General features: G+C 41.5%; 1 protein-coding gene across 3 annotated transcripts in view; it reads right to left on the bottom strand.

The window, feature by feature from the left end:
- Window positions 1-21,439, bottom strand: part of MRTFA (myocardin related transcription factor A) — a 506,306-nt gene that overhangs the window by 437,594 nt on the left and 47,273 nt on the right. For all 3 annotated transcript variants that reach the window (XR_011337327.1, XM_069855425.1, XM_069855410.1), the window contains exons 2-6: window positions 18,267-18,332; window positions 4,099-4,154; window positions 2,483-2,558; window positions 1,652-1,813; window positions 44-219 (exon numbers count right to left, since the gene is read on the bottom strand). Coding sequence is in view for 2 of the 3 variants with exons in the window: in XM_069855410.1 (XP_069711511.1) it covers window positions 44-219; window positions 1,652-1,813; window positions 2,483-2,558; window positions 4,099-4,154; window positions 18,267-18,332 (536 nt within the window). In the remaining variant the exon portion in view is untranslated. The remainder of the gene's footprint in view (window positions 1-43; window positions 220-1,651; window positions 1,814-2,482; window positions 2,559-4,098; window positions 4,155-18,266; window positions 18,333-21,439) is intronic.

Raw genomic sequence — 21,439 nt, 5'->3', positions numbered from 1 at the left:
CTGTGAAGCTCCAGGGTACTGCAGGAAGCCACCATGTCCTCACCTGAGCTAGTGATGTGCCAGTGGTGCTAGGAAGAGGCTCACAAATCCGGGAGTCCATTGGCGATGGGACAGACCCCTGGGACTCATGGCTGGCTGGCTGCTCTGGGGAAAGGGCATCGCTGCTGTCCTCATCAAAGGAGGAATTGTCTGCAACCTTTGGGTAGTTCACCTGTCCAACTAAAAACACAAACATTAACTGTGGTCTTTGAAGTGGAATAAGAAATTATTTTACTTGACATTAGATGTTTCACAATGATAACCAAGGCATGGAAAAAGTTGTGTCTGAGTTGTGCTTAAAGCAGCAACTGAAAATGAGGGAACAGAGCCCAAGCTGGACCAGTTTTAAGTGTTTACATTCATGCCTGCTATTAGTGGAATAAAATGATGCAGACTGGGGTGACCCATTTCCCTTGCTTCTTAGCTAGACAAGATCAGGAAGTATAAGAAGAGCTACCTAATTCTACCCAAGCTCAGATCTGCGGCCTGGCTTATTTGATTATCATCTGGCACCAAAGAAGATGGTTAGACAGTGTAAAACTGAGTTACGGGTTTTTTGTTGTTCATCCTCTGCAATGGAATGTAGAATCCCTCTTCAAGACAGAATCCCAAATTGTGGTTTAGTCTTACAAGCAAACAGGGCTACAGATTAAGTGGTGGCCCTGACTGCAATTAGCTTTCCTTTCTATCTACATCTTCAGTAGATAAATTCACATGAGCACACACCTATAACATACTAATGTTTTTTAGATCACATTATCTCAAATTAATCTCGGTAAGCAGGAAAATACTATTATTTGCACCTAACATAAAACCCCAGAAATCCTGAGAGATGTACTTTGCTTAGTCAGAAGGAAGCCACATCTCTAAAGCTCCAGTTCACAAGCTCACTTTTTCTCTTCCTCAACCACGTCTAGTGCAACAGCAAAGCCAGGCTCTCTCACAACACCGACATCTTCTTTTTTTCATGAGAAGTATTCTACCTTGCTCACAGTTGTGCCCCACTTGTCTTTAAAGTAGCCATGCCTGTTTGAGGGATGAATAACCCACAGACACACACAGACTGCTCCGTCTGGGGAGATGGGAAAGAGCACTGCCGAGGCAGTGGGAAGGCTATTCCTCAGCATTCCTTTCAGCCCTTGAAATGGCACTGGCATGACTTACATCTGTTCTGGTTTATTTTTAAAGGGTTTGAATCCTCTGAAGTTTTTAAGTTCACAGACAGCTTTTGTTTCATCACACCTGTTTATATTCTGTCTCCTCTCCCTGAGTCAGTGGGTTCTCCCTGGCCAAGGTTGTTGACATGCTATACCAAGAGGAGAATTTTTAAGGAGAGCATCTAGGGAATGCAATCTTCAACAGCCTTTCAAGTCTTTACGGTATGCAATTGCTTTCATGTTTTTTCTGGGATGTCCATACTCCCTATAATTTAATGTCTCTGTAGCACTATCTGGGCCAGAGGGAGTTCTGCTTTCCAGAATCCTTGCAGCTAAAAGCCTGTCGTTTTACAGGAAAAGAAGACCAATGATGGAACTGCACTCCCTTAAACAGTCAGGTGAATTGATAGGCAATTACCACCATCTGTGGGAAATAGACCCCCCTCTGGCCTTACCAATAATGGCTTCCTTCAGGCTTGATTCCACAGGCAAGATGTTCTTCTCCACCAGCTCCATGGGACCTGGCCTCTGTGCTATCTTCTCATTGAGGTCATCTGCCAGCCTGGCTCTCTTTAGCTTCAGCTGCTTAGCCTGCAAGGAGGGTTCAGCTGAGGTCTCTGTTTGGGGGAAAGTAAATAAAATGGCATCAACCCAGCAATGGTCAACCTGTGCACTTCAGCAGCATTTTACTTCTATTCAGAAAGGTAACTGCAGATACCAGTAGATAATTGTACAAAAAAAGGTTGAAGAATAGATAACTATGAACTATAAAGGCATTATGGATATTATGTGTATTTAAGTTACACAATAACTACAGTAGCCCTCGTGACTCTACACCAGGACAAATTCACTGTCCTCAAACTGATGTCACCCAATTCTCTTTCATCTTTTCCCTTTCAGTCGTGTCCAAAGAGGAGGTGCTCAGCAGCAGCATAGTATTCACTTTCTGAAACAAAGGTGCTTCCTAATTAGATCAAATCTGCCTCACTCCCTCTTGCATATTTTACAGTGCCTTCCCTTAGTAGAAGAGCAATCCACAGTCATATTTAATTGCTGCTCAACTACATAGAACTTTACAATTTGAATTCACATAACAGATTCTTCTGAGAATCTCCATGTAAGCAGAGGTGAATCCCTCCCAAGAAATCATGCAAATGGCATGATCTTCTGCCCACTCCTAATTGAAAGATAGACTTGGATGTCAGAGGCAAAATAGATAAAGCTGTTAAATAAGTAATTATGATAAAGTTTATCATTGGTGTTCTCCTGTTTTGCATGTGCCATACCTTCCAGAATGTGCATTCTAACCAGCTCTGACCTCTCTGGCCGGGACCGGATTTTCCGTTTCAGATAGTCCTCTGTCTGCAGCAAAAATAGACAAGCAAGAACCAATTTCAGTTGATCAGACACAGCAGTGAGGTAATCTTGGACAGCATAAACAAAAGAAACAACCATCTTTAATTGTTACTAAGATCTCAGTAAACCCAGAAGAGAGAGGGGGCACATCCTCTGTCCCAGAGCACCAAGAGAATCGGCTTATTCTAAACATGACCAATGGCCTCGGTCTCACTGTGCACTGCTGCCCTGCAGAACAGAAAAAAGGAGGGACTTCCTCAAAAGTTGAAGCCCTCTTTTCCCCTTTTATGCAACGCCACTAACTTGTGTCAGGGTGAAATTCAAGACATTTCTTTTTACATTAAAAACAAAGGCACTTGTCCCATTGTTCACAGCAAATACTTTCATACACTGTTGACATTCTAGGCTGACTTGTAGTTTGGGCATACTCTTTTATTCGATTAAAAATACATTACTTGTTAAGGTAAAGACCCCATGCTATCCCTTGGCAGGCAGAACGTAAATGCTATGACAAGACTCATTTTGTTTCCAGAGCTGCTCTTAGCTCTCTCTTTGGAGAACGCCCCACAGAGCAACGTATGGAGATGATTGTGTCCGGGCTGAGCACGTTACCCTTTACACAGCCCAGGAATGGGAATCTGGGAGCAGTGGGCAATGAACTAAAAGCTACCAGGATGGGCCTTCAGAGAAAATAAATATTAAAGTCAATCAGAAAACTTCAACATACTTGCTCAATTGCCCACACCAAAATATTAATTTCATACGAAGGTTTTAGGAAGAAAGAGGAGGAAGAAGCAAAAGCCTTTGGGACACTGGTCTTAATGCAAAGTCCACTGTTCCAATCCTTCCACAGTCTAAAGTGCCAACACTCCCTTACAGGTTTTTATCACAGCTGTTGTTTTTTTCCTTATGTTGCTTTCACTTTTAAAACAAAACTTACCCCAGCAGTCATAACAGGTTTTATTCCCCTATAGGCTATTCAGAAAAACAATATCCCTAGAGGCCTTTTGAGGAACAGAAATCATCAAGAAACCCCCACTTAGCAAAGGTGCCACATGAAGTGTGACGCCTGGCTTCCTCTTTCTATAGAGCCAGAAGTCTGTGTGATTTCACTGTTAACGCTATTTTGGGGGGAATGCTCTCTATTGTATTTCCAGTTTCTAATGTCTTAGATAAACAAGCACATGTGCAGGTAACAGAAACCATACATTTTCCTCAAAGGTGGGACTGAGGTCCACACGGTAGGAGCATTTAAGGGAAAAACAGACATCATAAAAATAAAAACGTGAAGTATATGGACAGTGAGGAAGAAGAATACCAGTGGCTTTCACAAAAAAGACTCCAGGGGAAATCCAGGCACCATATTCAATGGGTTTTAGGCACGACAAGTTCACTAAGGGTTAACCATCCCCAGGTACAAGCTAAGGAACATCTCATCCAATACATGATTCCCTTCTGCATCTCATTAACAGCTACAGGATGCCCAAAACGTAAGACACGCTACTTCTGACTTCCTTAAAACATTAAAGAGCTTATTCCATCTTACCCTGGCCCGCTCCAAACTCCTTCTTTGTTCATGAAATGCAGCTGGACTTTTCAGAGCTGTTGAGAAGAAAACATTTAGAGAATGAATTAGAACGCTGGAAGTTCTCTCACTGCACATCCCTTCAGGCCAAAAGTTAGCAAATACACCGTGGCAACTGCCTCTTGTGTCTTTCAACACACTGGACAAAATCTCCAGCTGGTGTAAAGCCATGTGAATTGACACACTCCATTTGACAGCACAACAGCTACAGGAGCTGACCCGGACTTTTTGTGGGCTAATAAAGGTACACTTCAAGTTGAACGAACCACTGTTCACAAAGTTGAGTCAAAACCAGCTCTCCAACAAATGTATTTTACAAGCGTCAACACACAGGAAGATATCCAGGACCCTTAATTACAGGAATGACACTAAAACATTGAAGAGATACGTGAAATGGTTGGAAGGATGGGGGAGGATCCTAATGAACTGTAAATCCTCTTTACTACCTTTTAATGTCAAAGGAAGCTGCAAGTCTTTCCTTAAGCTGCACCTGTGTTTTCTGTACATGCAAGGGCTGACTGTAAATTCTGCTGGTCCACAGGACATATATATAATACTCCACATAAGAGAAACTATCATGAGAATGGGAACACTTGGACAGGAAAGCACATCTGTCTGTCGACAGAAAACCAAGACTTGAGGAATTAACAGCAGCTCCCCATATAACAGACCTCCTCACCCCCTTGGGCCCAGTGTAAAACCAGAGCCAAAATGGATCATGTTTTAAGAAACTGATCCTCTGCTGTCCAGGACCGTATTAACCCTGGAGGAATCTCTCACTCTGCCTGGCTCCTCTGGAGCACACAAACCTCACGTCCCACAGTAAAATTGGAGAGAGAGGGTGACAACAGTAAGTGTCACTAGCTCCTCACAGTTTTCCTGAATCCGCAAGCAGCTTGTTTTTTAAAACAATCACTTTGTGGCTTGTATGCAGAACTAGCTGAAGGGAACTCAATAATTTCATATTTCTGAAATACTCATATTTAAATCTGCCTGGTGAAGTTTTTAAATTACTACCAGGCTAAAGAGCAGAGCTAAAAAACTTCAGCTTTAAAGACAAGTTGCAAGGCTTTTGAAGACAAAAAATCTAAACTTATACAGTTAGTAACTCCAAAGTATTGGACTATCTAGGTCCTATGAAATATAGTCTATTCATGTTATTTTCCACTGAAGACCAATGATTAAATATTTCTCAAATGTAACTTCACAATGAAATCTCGAAAGACTGTTAAAAAATAAAAGCCCTTGCCTTAACGCAGAGTAAAAAATGACTTCTAATATATGTATAGACTTCTAAACTCTCTCGTACAGAATAAAATGCAGTAGTTGAAGACAAAGTGCTCAAACAGACACACATTCTACAAACTATAGAAAGAGTCCTTCTAGGTTCACATCAATGGGGTAAAAAGTAGAACTAGGTGCATATGCCAGGAATTCTGAACACACCAGCGCATCATAGATGAGATTCAGAATACAGAAGTGAATGAATAATAATCTGTGCGATAAATTAACAATAACTGAAAATTAACCATAGCAGGTGAGTATACAGATCCCTACAATGATGAAGCAAATGTTTCTCTTCAGATCAACGATAGTTTTGTACAACATGGTTATGGAAAGAAATCACCAGAGAAAGTTATGCAAGCTGTGAAATGGGAGCACACTGATTGCACTTTGGGACACACCAAAGTAAGGGCTGAGACATGGCTTTGCAATAACTGCAAAAATAACACAGGAAACCTCACTGGCTACCTGAGACTTCAACTCCCAGGCAGTCTGACCCTCATATTTCAATGAAGAACAAGCACAAACAATATCAGAAATACTCTTCCTGAGCCGCAGGAACTGCTTGTGAATATGCATGTGCTTGAACTTAAACATGTATTTCTTTCATTGTATGAGTATCACTGAAAAGTGAAATAAAAGTTCGGGTACACTTGGGCAAAGATACCATGCAATATATAAATCGGTATAAAAATCTGCGCCGGAGACAAGCAAACCAGGCCTCATCTTGAGTCTTGAAAGCTCTCTCCTGTCGGAATGTGCAGGCACAGCAGTAATTCTCTACTCTCCCCTTTCTGCCTACCTCTGCTGTCAGTAAGAGGCAGCACGTGAACTTTAAGTGACATTTCCCTGATCACAGCAAGTGGTCAGGCAAGTCAACTGCAGGAGTTCAGCTTATGTCACAGGTAGTCCAGGAAAATCCTTGCACACAGAAGAACAAATGAAGAAGAAAAGAATCCCTGAGCAAAAAAATAACAACTCTCTCTCAAAATACATACTCATTAAATAATGCAAAACTGCTACGGGAAGAATCTTGTAAAGAACAATTTCAGTCTCTCATGACTAGTCCTCTGGAAATAAGCACTGAGTTGTAGCTCTCTGGGCTGGCATCATGACAAAGGACTTCACATTTGACCTCTGAAAATGTCAAGGGAGCACAAATCCTTCCCTCAGCAATCTAGGATGGGGCTGACATGTCAGAAAAGGGTGTCTATTGTAAGATCATACTCCATTTGAAGTTAACTAAACCTCGCGCTTTGTTCTGACTTTGATGCAACTAAGCAGCCCAGAGCTGTTCAGCAACTCTGTTAACTTTACTATAGCAAATGAAGAGGAAAAAAAAATCCTGTAAAGAACTCAGAAGGAGTAAGGCTCTGGGTAAGCTCTACAGGAGACCCATAAGACAGATAGGCCCCTTTTCCAGGTCCTACCACTTCCCTTTCCAGCACTGATCTCTGCAAAACTATTCCTGTTCCCCGGCACCCATCTGGCTTGCTCACCTGAGTGTTGCTTTATCCATTCCACTCAAAATTAACCATATTGACAAAGTTCTACTGTTCTGGGTCACATCAGCTATTCTGGCTCATTCTGATGGGTACACAAACGAGCAGCTTAGCTGGTGGAGCTGAAGCAATGGTAACCAAGAAGACACGGGGGCAGCACTTCAACCACTGATGCAAGATTCATGACCACAGTCCTTGGTACATGAAGCAGCACACATAACCACAGAAAATAGGGATGAAGAAACTCCAATTGCCTAATGCTTTCTGACTGCTTGGCATGGATAAAATATACTGAATTATTTCTCAGAGTAGTTTGTCTAACCTGTTCTTGAAGACCTTTCATGAAAAAATGTAATATTATTGCAGAGGAATTATCCCAGTGGACAGATGTCCTCGCTATTTAAAAACCTTTCTGAATGTTTAACTTACATTTCACTTCCTAGAATTTACACTCATTATTCCTTGTCTTACACCCAACCATTACAGAGAACAATTTATTCTCACCCTCTTTCCATCTCTCCCTATATATTTCACAGAATCACTAGGTTGGAAAAGACCCACCAGGTCATCAAGTCCAACCATTTCTATCAATCACCAAACCATGCCCCTCAGCACCTCATCCACCCGTCTTTTAAACACCTTTTGAAAATTTTGGTTTTCCTGCAGTTTTGTGTTATGTAAAATGCCCGAAGACATTTGTTCCAACCTTCCCTTATAGATAACATTTTCCAGACCTTTGCTTCTTTACTCTCTTTTGGACTCCTTCCATTTGATCTGCATTTTTCTTGAAGTATTGTGTCCAAAATTGGGTACATATTCCAGCTGAGGCTTTATCAGCTTTTATAAAGCTAAATGATTACTAAATAACACTTCTCAGTTGCATGTCCTAGCCAGTTTTGCCTCTCTTTGTGTATAGAAAACGCACCACTTGCTCATTTGTGCTTGGCTCACAAACCGTGAAAGGTCTCCAAACCTTTTCTGCAGAACTGCTCTTTAGCCAGCCATTCTCCATCCTCAACTCATGCCACTGATTACACAGAGCAAAACATAGAAACTCTGCATTTTTCTTTGGTTTTGTCCTGTACTTCTCAGCTTCTCCAAATCCTGTTCTTCTCCCAGTTTACTAACCTGCAAGCTTAATAAATATGCACATGCTGTTCCCTTGTTTACATCAAATTACTTAGATACCAAATAGAATCAGACACAGACCTTCTCCCTCTCTACCCAAAAGCCCTGCTCAACACAACCTCTCAATTTGACACCAAGCCTTTATTCTGATACTGTTCTCTTACCAGTTGCACACACAGCTTTGAGACGTCCCAGCTTGCTTAGAAAAAAAGTCAGGCAAGCCTGTGTCAAGCACCTCACTAAACCCAAGAAGTGCAAATAGATAAATTTAACACCCTGAACTTCCTGGGGAGGCAGTTCAACCAATGTTTAGTCTGGTGGTAGGTCCAGCTTGAGTCATGATCTCTTCTGCCCCCGCCTACGTCCCATGTGTTTCTGCCTTGCCATTGATGCTCCAATCACACCCAGGGAGCTGTAACAGAGCACTGTCACTATAAACTGACTCCAGCACCTTCCCATGGCACTGGCCCCTCCCCAAAATAGGTACTAGGTAACTTGGTTTGAATCCTTGGTCTACCTAACTGCACAGCCAGCTTCATTAGCTTTGTCAGTAAAACTCTGGGTGATCCTTGATGAGAACAAAGTGCTGCCAGAGGAACAAAACCCCCTTGCCAAACTACAACAGCAAAAAATTCCTTTCTATTTCTCTGCTGAGGTATCTAAGACTGCAGAAGTAACCTCCTCAATGCTCAATTTCAGTTAGGCATACCTTTTGCTTGCCTCTCCCTCCCCTATGAAGATGAGCTACGAGTTGGGGTTGTTCAGCCTGGAGAAGACAAAGCTGCAGAGAGACCTTACAGTGACCTTCTAGCACTTAAGGGGACCTACGGGAAAGCTGGGGAGCAGCTCTTTATCAAAGAGTGCAGTGACAGGACGAGGAGTAAAAGGTTTTAGGCTGAAAGAGGGGAGATTTAGATCAGATATTAGGAAGAAATCTTTTACTCTGAGGGCGGTGAGGCACTGGAACAGGTTGTCCAGAGAAGCTGTGTCTGCCCCGTCCCTGGAGATATTCAAGTCCAGGTTAGATGAGGCTTTGAGCAACCTGATCCAGTGGGAGGTGTCCCTGCCTGTGGCAGGGGGCCTGGAACTAGATGATCTTTAAAGTCCCTTCCAACACAAACCATTCTATGATTCTATGATACACGTGTGGTATTATCATTGTCACTAAATTGTGGTTACACTTTCTCTCCTTGTTCCTGTACCTAGGCCTGGGGCAAAGCATTTTAGTCCTCAGTTATGCTGACAAAACTGTTCATGGACACAGATCACTGTTGTTTTGAAAGTTACTTTTACATGGATTGGTATGCTGGTTTACAGCACAACTCCACAAACAGTAGTGTCAGCAAAGCTGAGCAAAAACTGCTCTGCCAGACAAAGTCAGAAATAAGAGATGGGGTTTAAGACCAGTGCTGCAGCAGGAATCAGGTTGGTCAACCATGGCCTCCATGTCTTCAAGACTGCCCCAACTACAACAGGAAAACAGCCTGATGTTACAAATGGCCAAACAGGCACTAAAAATGGCTTAATGATAGAAGGAACAACAGCATCACCTAAAGGGTTTGGGACACCACAGGTCAGCAGGTGCCCTTCACCCCGTTATATATACTACCATCCCACCACAAAAACCACCTAGCAATTTGCAACACCTACTGTTAAGAGGATGAGCTTTGCCATTCACTTTTAGGTAACTGACAGCAGGACAGGATTTACCACAAATGGGAAGGCTATGAAGGTTCTAATAAAATTCCTACCACATACATCTTCACTTTTTAGTCTCCTTGCCACTTGTTGTTGAGCATTTTGATGCTTCATTACCGCAATTCCTGAAGCATTAGTATCTTTGTGGTCACTCCCTTAGCTACCATGAGAAACCTTCCTGGAGATCAATGAGGCAACGGTTTTGTGCCTCCACCCTGTTTCATAAATGCTTGCAGCCACCCACTGCAATTACTATCCTTCCATCTGACCATCCAGAGCTAAGCAGCAGCACACAGGACCATCTACAACAATGCACACCTTTCCATACAAGGCACAGAGATGGAAGCTGCCACTTCACTTCAATGCAACATATTAATTCCTATGAAACAGGGTCCAAAACAGCAGTGTGTGAGTTCAGCATTCTCTCAGTCCAAGCCATATTTTGAAGATGGCAATGTATGCGTGAAAGGAGATACTGAGGCAAAGCATGAAAACAGGGCTGCTATAAACTGACTGAATCAGGGCCCAGGAATCAACCTCAAATCTCCAGTGTAACAGCAAAGACAAAAAGGCAGGCAAAATTGTTCAAACATTTCTGTTCTGGGTTTATGCTGCAGTATAAATTGTAGCCTTGCAAAGCTTTCAAAGACACTCAGATCTCCAAGTTCTCGATATCTAGTGTGTCACACCTGGTTACCTAGTGTGAGAATTAAGTGGAATCAGAACCAAATTCAGTCACTCTAAGAACACAGCAGGTACGGGACTGACCCAACCGTGGAGAACAAGAGGTCAAAATATCCGCACACCCTGCATTTGCTTCTGTAGCCAGCAGAAGACACCAAGGTTTACCAAGGTTTTCAAGGAACCAAACAATGGGAATAAAGAAAGGCAAAAGGATCTTCATAGGCCCTAACAGCTTAAGTGTCTAGGGGGAGGAGAGGCTGCAAAACCTTCTGGAGTAAGAACTCCACTGTAGGCCATCGCATGTGTAGGGGAGAGACAGCATGAGTTTTCCTTCACCAGAATATCTAGTTCATCATAGACAAGGCAATATTTGAACCACAAATCAGTTGGTCAGATAACATGCAATATTTGTAGAAAGGCTTTTGAATCAAGTGTTCTGCTGTTCAGCTAAACCAGCTTCTGAGGAAAAGGTAAAAATTTCCTTTGCTATTACAAAGAGAAGCTCATGTCATGTCCAAATCCAACCCCAGACACACTGACTTAATTCAGAAAGGCAGAAGGCCTTCTGCTGCAGCTATTCACCTCTGCTTTCAACCAAATGCTAGTTTCTCTCTCTTGTTTACTATGCTTTTGTAAAAAGATGAGATAAAGTGCTGCAAATAGACTCAACAACTTCCTCTGTCAGTTCAGGGTGGGGCTCCCACCCCACAGCATTTGGTAAGAGGAAAAAACTTGAACCTCAGATCAAGGCAGTTGGCACTTTCTTCTTCCCTTCTTCACTTCACTTCCAAAAAATCATTTCTCACAGCATGGAAGACAAAAGTATTCAAAAACTGGGTCAAATGCACAGAAGCAGCAGTGACTTGCTCGTGAGACAGCATGAAAGAGCTGTATGCCATAGAGATATAAAAAAGGGAGTGAAAAATACACAGGTGAGAGAAAAGAGATCTCCACAAGCTCTCTTTCCTCCTTATGCAGCTCCAGGGAGTTTCACATCTGGTACACATACCTGATCATACTTGTGAATTCTTGCTGATTTCATATCCTTGGCATTGGCAAGAGCCCTTGGAATAAGGCTAAGATCTGAGTATCAGATTAAGGATAAGAAAAGAAGCCACAACTGGTAAATTGTGATTATTCAAACCCCTAAATATATAAAATTATAAAATTCAAAATTAAGATTGACCTAAGAAAACACATTCCATATGTTTTTATGAAGGTAAGAAACACAAGAAACACATCTCTGGCACCCAAACAAATGCAGCTTTGACCCTCTTTGACACCTTTTGAGCACAATGTTGTTGTTATTAAAGAATTATGAGTGCTTCTAGTCCCCACATTGTCAGCGTTGCCAGCACTGCCAAAGCACACTATGACAGCGATAGTGCTATGGATTTATGGAGTGTTCCGTTTTCCAGCTCCCTGAACTAGACTTGCCCTGGTTGCACAAGCATCTGTACAGGTGGAACTGTGGTAGCTGGCCTCATCTCAGCTCACCATGGAGCAGGGCACCAGCTGAGCTGCTTCAAATTCCTGAACCAACCATCTCTCCAGAGCCCACATCCACCACTCAGCCGAACTGTCAGCAACTTTATTACAGTGGCATCTGCTCTACGACACAGCTGAAGTGTAAGGTTTTCATTAGTTTTAACCATGTGAAATGCCTGAAGTGTAAGTTCATCACAGCAAATATGGGAAATTATTGACAGAAAGGGCTAAGATTTTTCAAGGCCCAACACTGAGTTAATTTAAACTCTAACAGAGATGTGTAATTTCTCAGAAAGTTCGCCCTCTTTAAGAGCTAAATGGAAATTGTCACCCAGGGTAACACTTACCAGATCTATGGGTGACTAAGGCTACAGCTTTGTGTCAAAGAACATTTACAGCAAATACAGATAACGTATAACCCCTTGCATCCATCCCTGTTAACTCTTGGCATTCAAAAGACATTTCCTAAATCCTAACTGAAAAAAAAAAAAAGATAAAAGAAAGCTTCATTACAATTAGGTTTATGCCACCTCCAAACTGAAGAGGAAAAGGGAGAAACTACCATTAACCCTTTGATCCGTACTCCTAGGCTAGACTTCATGCCCGCTTCTTGGATGGATAATCTCTCCGTTGCAAACTCCTCTGGCAGCTTTACAGGGTGCCCAGACTGGGAGAGATGTGGGGCCATGAGAAGAAAAAGGAGACATCATTCCCAGCCAATGAGTAAGAACGAACCCAAGATGACCACGGGAATTTGAAGGGGAAAAAGTTGTATTATATACCAGATTTTACTCCCCTGAATTATTATGTTTCTCTTGCAACCGGCAAAGTTAAATCTTTCATCATTGCAGGGATCAAGGACTAAACGCAGCCCATCAAACCTTTGAGCACAGCCTTTTCTTTCTACAGCTTCAGAAAGGGCAACAGCACATTTCCATTACTAACACAGCAAATTTTCCTACTCCAACCATGTCTTACTAATCACAGATGATATAAACACATGGAAAACAAACAGAGAGAGCTATGTAAAAATATAAACCAATCAGGTGCAGTTATTAGGCCCCTGACAGTGAGGCACTCAGCTTAAATGTACAGAATCCTTCTCTACACAAAGCCTCAAGACTTTGGAACTGAGTTTCAAGGGAAGAGGTCAAAGAACCAGCAAATAATTTGTGGGAAATAAGTTGCAGGAAGATGATCAGATTAAAATAAAACCAGTTACAGATTTCTGTGCTATATAACACAAACAGCATACAAGTGTCCTCTACAGCTTTCCTTTGTTTCACAATACCTGCTTAATGTTCCAGCCTTAATTTTAGAGCATGATATTGAGTATATCAAAACTCTCGCAGCAGCCTCTCTATCTGAGGTCCCATTCTGTACACACTGAACCAGAAAATCACAAGGTTTCAGAGGGTAAATGGAGTATTAAAATATGTTGTTATTATTTTCAGATCTCGAAGACTTTACAGCTTTGGACACTTTATTAATGTCCAAGTCTCCGAACAATATTTACAGTCCATACATTTTTAACTCCTCATCCTAAATGGAAGTATGCTTTCAGCTTTTCATCAACCAGCACCGAGTCATTCTCTGCAGGGCTGCTCTCAATCACATCATCTCCCATGAGATGATTCTATTCTGTATCTTCAAATCACTAAGCATCCTCAGTAAATGGCAATTCCTTTAGAATTAATTCTAAGCAATGTCTCACAGCCCCTCAAAAATCAAACACTGTATTTCAGGTTTACAACAAATATTGGATCTCCTCTATTAACCTTATAGCTACAAGAAGAAAAAAAATACAGCTAGTAATACGTGAGGCCTAATGAGCCTATAATCATTAGACTGCCTGTTATATTACAATCATTCCCAACTGCATGACAGGTTGCAATTGAACTACAGCACACTCCTCTCGTGTAGTCTGGTGATAAAAAACACTCTCCAGCGAGTATGAAACCCAGCAGCACAAGATTCACAGTCTTGGATTCCAAAATACACTCAAGCAACTAAGAGGCTGCGTGTCCGAGCAGAAAACTGCATTGGAGTGTTGGTAACACAGACCTGTAGCATGGAAATAGTCACGTGAGAAAAACAGCACAAACTCCATGCTGTTTGGATTCTACATACATTCATGCATTCTGCATATATTGCATCCTGGAAGAGAAACATACAGTCAGAAGAGCTGGATGTAGGCACAACAACTGGCAGAAATCCAATACACTGAAGTAAAAAAGGAGCTCCTGGAAATCCTCTGCCTGTACTGCAGCCACCCTCCATCTAGTTTTCAGTTCAGACGATGCCCTTTTCAAAGGCTGCCTGTGTCATCTTTGAGATATTCACAAAGCAGAGCTACAGAGCAACACAAAGCACGTTCCCAGAAATGATCTTATACTTCTGTTTCACCTGCTTAGGTGAATCTGATGGTCACAAAAACAGCTTTCCAGCATGACCGTGCCACCTAATAACCTCAATGCTTGTCTATGTTTTGTTTGCAGCCTGAAGCTGCAGATCATAATTCTGATGGATAAAACAAAGGGCATGTGAAGCTTTAAACCTTGCAAATCAGGAAAAGCTCAAGATATTTCGCAAAGCAGACTATCGCTACATTTGCCAAATGTCTTTCCCCTAAAAATTTTTGCTGTTTTATTTGAAGACACTTCCCACGTATTTCTACTCAGATGCGCTTTACTTACTGCTTTACTTTACATTTTGTTCAAGGGTGGCAAACTGGGTGTTCAATACTCCCCCCAAAAGCCTTACAATAGCTGTAACCTTTAAATTCAACACTGTGAAAACTGACAGCATCTGACTCTTCTTCTACAGCATGAGAGTTCAAAGAGCAGCTTGTGTTTAGCTTGCATTTTATAAAGACAAGAAGATGAAAATCACCTCTGCATACCTACAAAAAAATGCAAATAGCGAAAAAGCTTGTCTATTTGCACTATCAGAAAATAGGCCAAAACCTGAATAAATATGACAACTCAGCTCTCCTTGTTTCTAGATACAGTCTTTCTAGCTCAAATCACAGGTATGTCAGCTGCAGATGTAACTTGCTTCTCACCTCTTTTCTATGGGCAATTGAGAATTTAAATCTTCAGCTAATGAATCCTGCTACTAGTAAAAGGTTACACAAAATGATAACAGAAAAGCAGGAAGAATTAATGAAGCATAAACCCCAATTATTCTGAATCCTCTGTTGCTGCTTATAAATGCTTTATTTCTTAGTACAACAAACTACTCTTTTAGAGAAGCACAGCCCTCCTGTAGGTGGCTGGTGGGTTGGAAAGGTTATTCAAGTGAGATTAAGTGTACTTGGTAAAAAAATGTTGAAACATTTGCCTTTCCTCCCTACCATATAAACAAAATTCCACATGGAAACAATTCCCATCTCTGTTCTGAACACGAAAAGCAGGAACGGTGTGACTCTCTCACTTTAATGTGACACAAACCTGTCTTCTCCCACTCCTCAAGTTTATGGTGTCTAAACGCCTTGTGTTGGTGGAAATCTGAAATATAGTTTCTTGATTAGGGCACTAAGCTGAATCTAAACACCACATAAGACTTTTATTGCAGTCAGGAGAACCAAAGGTACCAAAGTGAGTTTACAAACTAGATAGCTGTTAATGTAAACCAAAAATTTTTACTTCTCCCACACTTAGTTCATAGAGTTTTGCACATCTCTGGATGCAACATCCAGGAATTGATTTGAATTAAAGGCTAATCCAAAGGAACATGAACATGTAGGACAGCATAGGAAGACCAAATCTGCACGCAAAACCAGCTGATGCTGAGAAACTGACATCTACACTCTAAACGTGAAGGTGACATGTGAGGTGTGGTGCCAGACAAGTTGTAGTCTGGTCCCAAGGACTGAATGCTTATTAGCTGTAGGCAGATTATTTTCAAGTTTACTTTCATCGTAATTTAATCCAACTCTCTAACTTAATTTCATGGTGCAAAGCAAGGTATAGCAGGCAGGTGCAATCAGGAGCCTCACTTCAAAAGCACCTTCCTGACAACAAGCTATAATGCTAATGTAGATACAATAACTACGACAATTCTTCCAAGAGTGTTAAGGCTCTCCAGATGGAAAATAAAGGCTAGAAGCCAACTGGCATCTCACAGGAGAAGAGTGCTTCAGATCATTTAGTTCAGCACCAAACCATCCTCTGGATTCCCACTTTTATATTTTTGTTAAATCAATGTAAAGGGCTGTGTTGGGCTTGGCTCCTGACTCATGAACTCAAGAGGGAGACCGAGGGCCCAGTGTGGGCATGTTTAGTAGTAGACAACAGAGGAACAGTATTCTGAACCTAAATGTTTTCACAGACAGGAGGTACAGGGCAGAGAGATGAAAAAATACAGGACACTTGCACATTCCCAGTAGTACGTAAAGATGTCTATTCTGAACTGCTGAAAGTAGAAGTAAAGCTGTGATGGCTCTGAGATGCTTTCAGGAGGAACATGGACCCTACTCATGCTCTGTACTTCTCAGGTTAAAAATGGGACTTTTGCTTTAAGTATCACGATTTATCTCACATCTGATCTTCTCATTAAAAATGTCCCTGGCAAATAATGCCTTTAACATTTTCCTATATGTGATTATTTCCAGTTGGCTGGTATGGGTAAATGATACCGTGACTTGGAGAGAACTAATTTCAAATCATGTTTAGAACAGATCTGCAAAAGTGTTTTTTCTCCACTGCAGGATGGACCTTTTCATGTGTTGCCAATATTTCACAATGATATTAAACTGAACGTTCTTCTTTGGTTCAACATATAGCTCATTCAAGAGACACAAAGAAAGCAACGAAGTCTGCAAAGACTAGTTATTTAGGCTATATTTTAAGCAAATTTAAGACTAATTACTCTGGGTATCCTACTTGAATTACTTGCAAAGGCCTCATTTTCAAAGGGCCCATAAGACAGACCTCTGTCAGGAATCACAAGTTTGTCCAGCCACACTTTGAAGAAAGCCAATACTGAATATAAGTTAATACAGTATTTGCATATGTATCAACCTAAATTAGGAGACCACAAAGAAATCAGGAACATTTTCCTCTGGGAAGCATTAGTAAAAGAGTGCAGTCACTGGGACAACAGTCTTTCATCCAAAAGCAAGTAAGTGTACTCTATAGAAGCACGTATACAAGTTCCCCAGTTAAAAATAAGAAGACATGTATGTTGTACTATATCCAGAGAGGACAACCCTTCCTTTTTGATTTGGTAACAGAATTTTAAGTAGGGGTCCCAGAAACATCTTGAGCACGTCACTACCTTCCAGTGAGCCACTTCAGCTGACAGAGTGCTGCTGACAGGTTCTCTTCATTCAGAGAGAGAGCTGACAGCCTAACCTTACGCCTTTAGCAAAGTCTCAGTCACATCACTGTGTCATATTACAGTGTGGACCCCAGAAATAGAAGGAATAAGAAACTCATTATTACACTGTCTTCAAGTAAGGCTTGTGAGATGGGGGAGGGGAAAAGTTTTTGAAGTAGGAAAACATAGAACTGATCCACTGCCTTTTACTAAAGTGTTAAGTCAAGCTGAGAGAACCTCAAAAATAAAACATTTGCTTTTTGGTCTTGCTTCAAGTTGTTACCTATAAGTCATCTAGTTCTGAGGTACTAAAGCATGACAAAACTGTTTGTCCAATATCTTTTTTTTGTTTTGGGAGGGAAAACAAAATATACCTTCTCCAACACTAACCTGACAGTGAATTTATTAAAGCTTGATATTAAGGTACGTCCCATGTGTCCACCCAGACAACTGAAAGTTCTCTGGCTCTGCAAAGCTTGCCTTCTCCTGCAAGAAGGGCACTGGCTAATGCCAACAGGGCTCTTTCTAGCTGTGTTTTCAAGCTACAAACATAGAACGTGGCCCCTTGTTGGTTAATATCTGTTTTCATTTGGTTTATGGAATATGTACATACAAAGTTACAACTGCCTAAGAGGTCTGGGGAGCTGACAAACAAGAACAGAAACTGCAGAGGCAGGAAGCCTGTTACAAGAGTGATTACCAGCCTGCGTGAAGTATATAAGGCACTTCTAACATAGCATGCACTCCAAGAGACTTTTCTCCCCTGTGATCAAATATAAACACTGTTTTGGAGTACAGTTATGCTTGCAGCCATTATTCTCTTCCTCAGTATCAGAGATGGCCCCACACCTAGAGTACCAACACTTCGGAAGGACTGGGTGGGGTGGGACTGGGTGGGGCTCTTATATATGATGCTTTTCATCCAGAAACAGAGAATCTGGTCTTTCAGATCATATGTGAAATATTTCTGCACTTAAAAACACACATAAAACCACCAAGACAAAGAGTTTAAGTGATACTTACGCGGCATGATCCCTTGGCTCACCAGCTCCTCCCGTGTGCGTCGCTGCTGGAGCTTCAACTGCAGCACTGCACGACAGCAGAGAGAGGGAAAAGAAGGAAACCCATCAGTGCAAGGAACAACTGGAGAGACATATACAAATGCATCTTGTTTTCTTCTTTGGGTGCCAAGGCACTGCCAAGCAAAAAGTCCCCCCTCCCACCCTGCTCCCCTGCACCACTGCAATTGCAGAAGTGGCCCTCAGCAGTCAGGTTTCCGTATTCTGCTGTGGGCAACGGGGAGAGGAAGTTGCGCAGGGTCTTGGCAGGGTGATAAAAATCCGCAAAGCCAGGCCTGTTTCTCAATTCTTTCTAGAGCACCAACTTCTTTCCAAACCATTAATATTAAAAAAACCAAACCAACGAAAACCACCAGCTGACAGTCCTCCAATAAATAAACACAGTGACACCCCAGCTGTTAATGACTCCTGAAAACTCTAGACTAAAGATTAAAGATCAGATTAAACTGATATGACAAAATTATTGGTCATTATTCTAAAGCACAAGGCTGATTTCCTTCCTCAAGTCAGAAATTCACCTTCAGAAACATCTCATGAACATGAAGTGTCATGGATACATCTACAAGTGTCCTTGTTCCACGGCAAAAGGAATCCCTCATCATCAGATTTTTTTCCATATATTTTAGTAGAACATACATGTTACCAGTATGAGATACAATTATATTTTATTTTCCTAATGCAAAACATTGGAATAGTCTTGATTTCAACATTTAGGTTTTAACAGTAGTTTCCCTTCAAACTATACAATCAAAGCAATATTCTAGAGGCTGTTCTTACAGTCAAAGACAACATTCATACAAAAGGGACCTTTCAAATCCAAAGGAAAAATCATATATGCATGTGCACACACACGCGTGCATGCACTCACACACTCGCATGTATCAATTTAGGACAACCTGAGTGAACATCAATAGATACTGAATCCTGCCTGAAATCAAGCCCAAGCTCCTAAGTATACTCAACATAAAATGTTATAAAATGCATGACGTGGCATATTCCCTGTTTTCATTTCAATTTCAAGAAATTTCACTTCTCTGTCAAGCTTATGTCCATTGTACAGTCCACATAAGAGAAGTCTACATAAATATAATGGGACCATCAGACAGCAAAACCGCTCTACAGTCCAACTATGCAGTCTCATTATGCTTCCTTTCTCAAGGACTTTTCTGTCCAATATATTCATTTCACGCATTAAATCCAAATTTATACTGGACACTCCCTAAAGCAGGGATTAAAAAATTCAGGGAGAACACGTCACTTCATCTCCTTATACTCATCATCACATTTTACCTGCTTCTTTCAACCTCCTATTTGCAGTTTGCATTTGACTGAGATACCTAATCCAATAAGGGTTCTGGTCTTCGTATGACATTAACAAGAGATCCTTCTCTTCCTTGGTTGTTAGCACAGCAGCTAATTCCCCTTCCTTAAATGCACACTTCAATTTTCACTTCCCTTTGCTCTTGGTGTACCTTTCTTGGAAAGGTTTATGACAGTGAGAATATATTTCCTCCCTGTGGAGGTTCTTCTGTGCACACAAGTTTTGCAACCAAGGTACCTCTCTCCTGTTTCTTAAGCCAAGCTAGAATTCCTTAATATAAGTATCCCGGGCAGTAAACAATTTCCTTTATTACAGGGAAGGGAGAGGGAGGGAGGGCGCACAGAGCACCATGCCACCGTGCTAATTCTGTGTGGGATCAGCCAAGAGCCAGAGTGAGGAGGAGGGAATGCAGAGGGGAAGTAACAGGCCCTTCATTTGGCTATGAAATTGCAAACAGAAGTGGCAGCCCCAGACCTTCTCTCTACACTGCTGCTTCTGTGGTAGCGTGAGGGCTAATACAGTCTCATGACTGTCCTGTTTATAGAGCTCTTCATTAGCTGGATTCGTTTCGAGATGATCAAAACCCAAATCAAGTGATGACACATCTAAACGAACACTTCATCTAATAGCTTGCTGCGACCGAGTCAAATCTCTCACTCCCCACATCATCTCTTATGTTCCTCTAACTCGTGGCTGGACTCACTGACATGACAGAGAACACAGCCCAGCCAGAACAAGGAATGGTTTTCTTTCTCATTAATGTGTTGAAGAGGACGACTGTATAGCCAGGTATTTGCTAACAGTAGCATAAGGTGGGAGTGAGCCTTCACCCTTCCAGCAACAGTACGCCACCAAGTGATTTCAGCCCTATCAGGTAACGGCACATTAAATCTCTCACTGTGCAGCATTATTTCCACCAGTGAGCCATTTCAAGGACTCATTTCCATACCCTAAATTAGCTCATCTCACTAAATGTAAACAGACAAGGCACAAGCCTATAGCATCGGGTCCATCTCCCCAGCTTTAAGTGCAGATAATCTCACTATTACTCGTGCCTTCCCATTTATAAATCTAGCAATGTACCTTAGCCCGTTTGCCTCTTTGCTATTTACCTGCTTGTACTATCTTCCTTCCCTCCCATTTCCAACTACATCTACTATTTACGTCTCACCTCCCAGAGTCAGAGATTCTAAGTGGAAAACTCCCCCATGCAGGTGTCGTTGGCAGTTTTGTTCGCTGGTGCCTCACCTGTATTTATGCACATTTTGCCCAATGGTCTCTGTTGGCCTAAATGACTTAAACCATTTTTTTTTTTAATGTCGTTACTTACGCCTCCACTAATCTTTGTTCCATCCACACTGTTACCATCTTGCATTTGTTTCCAGACAGATCCCGGCTAGAAATGCTTTTCTGCTTTGTTTGATTACAGTCAGTTCTTAATCCACTTCAGCAGTACTTCATTAAATTCAAAGATACTTTTTAAAATCCAAACATACCACTCTGCTAAAGTTAAAGATCTTATAAAAGTCTGTTACTTCCACACAAAACCTCCAGCAACCAAATTTCACGTATCCAAACAACAAAATCGCATTTGAGCAGACCTGTTTTCACAAATTGAAAAGCCAAATAACGTGATCATGCTGCTATTCTTATACCATCTAAATTCTTTATCATTTTTTCTGTAGTTTTTTCCTGGAACTGATACCAAATTAGCCACTCTTTACTTACTCACCCCTTTTCAGTATTGTTGCAATATATTACTGGTCTTTTGCTCTTCTGAGGTCACTCCTTGCTGT

The sequence above is a fragment of the Phaenicophaeus curvirostris genome, chromosome 1 (assembly GCF_032191515.1).
Source record: "Phaenicophaeus curvirostris isolate KB17595 chromosome 1, BPBGC_Pcur_1.0, whole genome shotgun sequence".
NCBI classification, from domain to species: Eukaryota; Metazoa; Chordata; class Aves; order Cuculiformes; family Cuculidae; genus Phaenicophaeus; species Phaenicophaeus curvirostris.
This window is presented reverse-complemented; position numbering and strand designations above follow the sequence as displayed.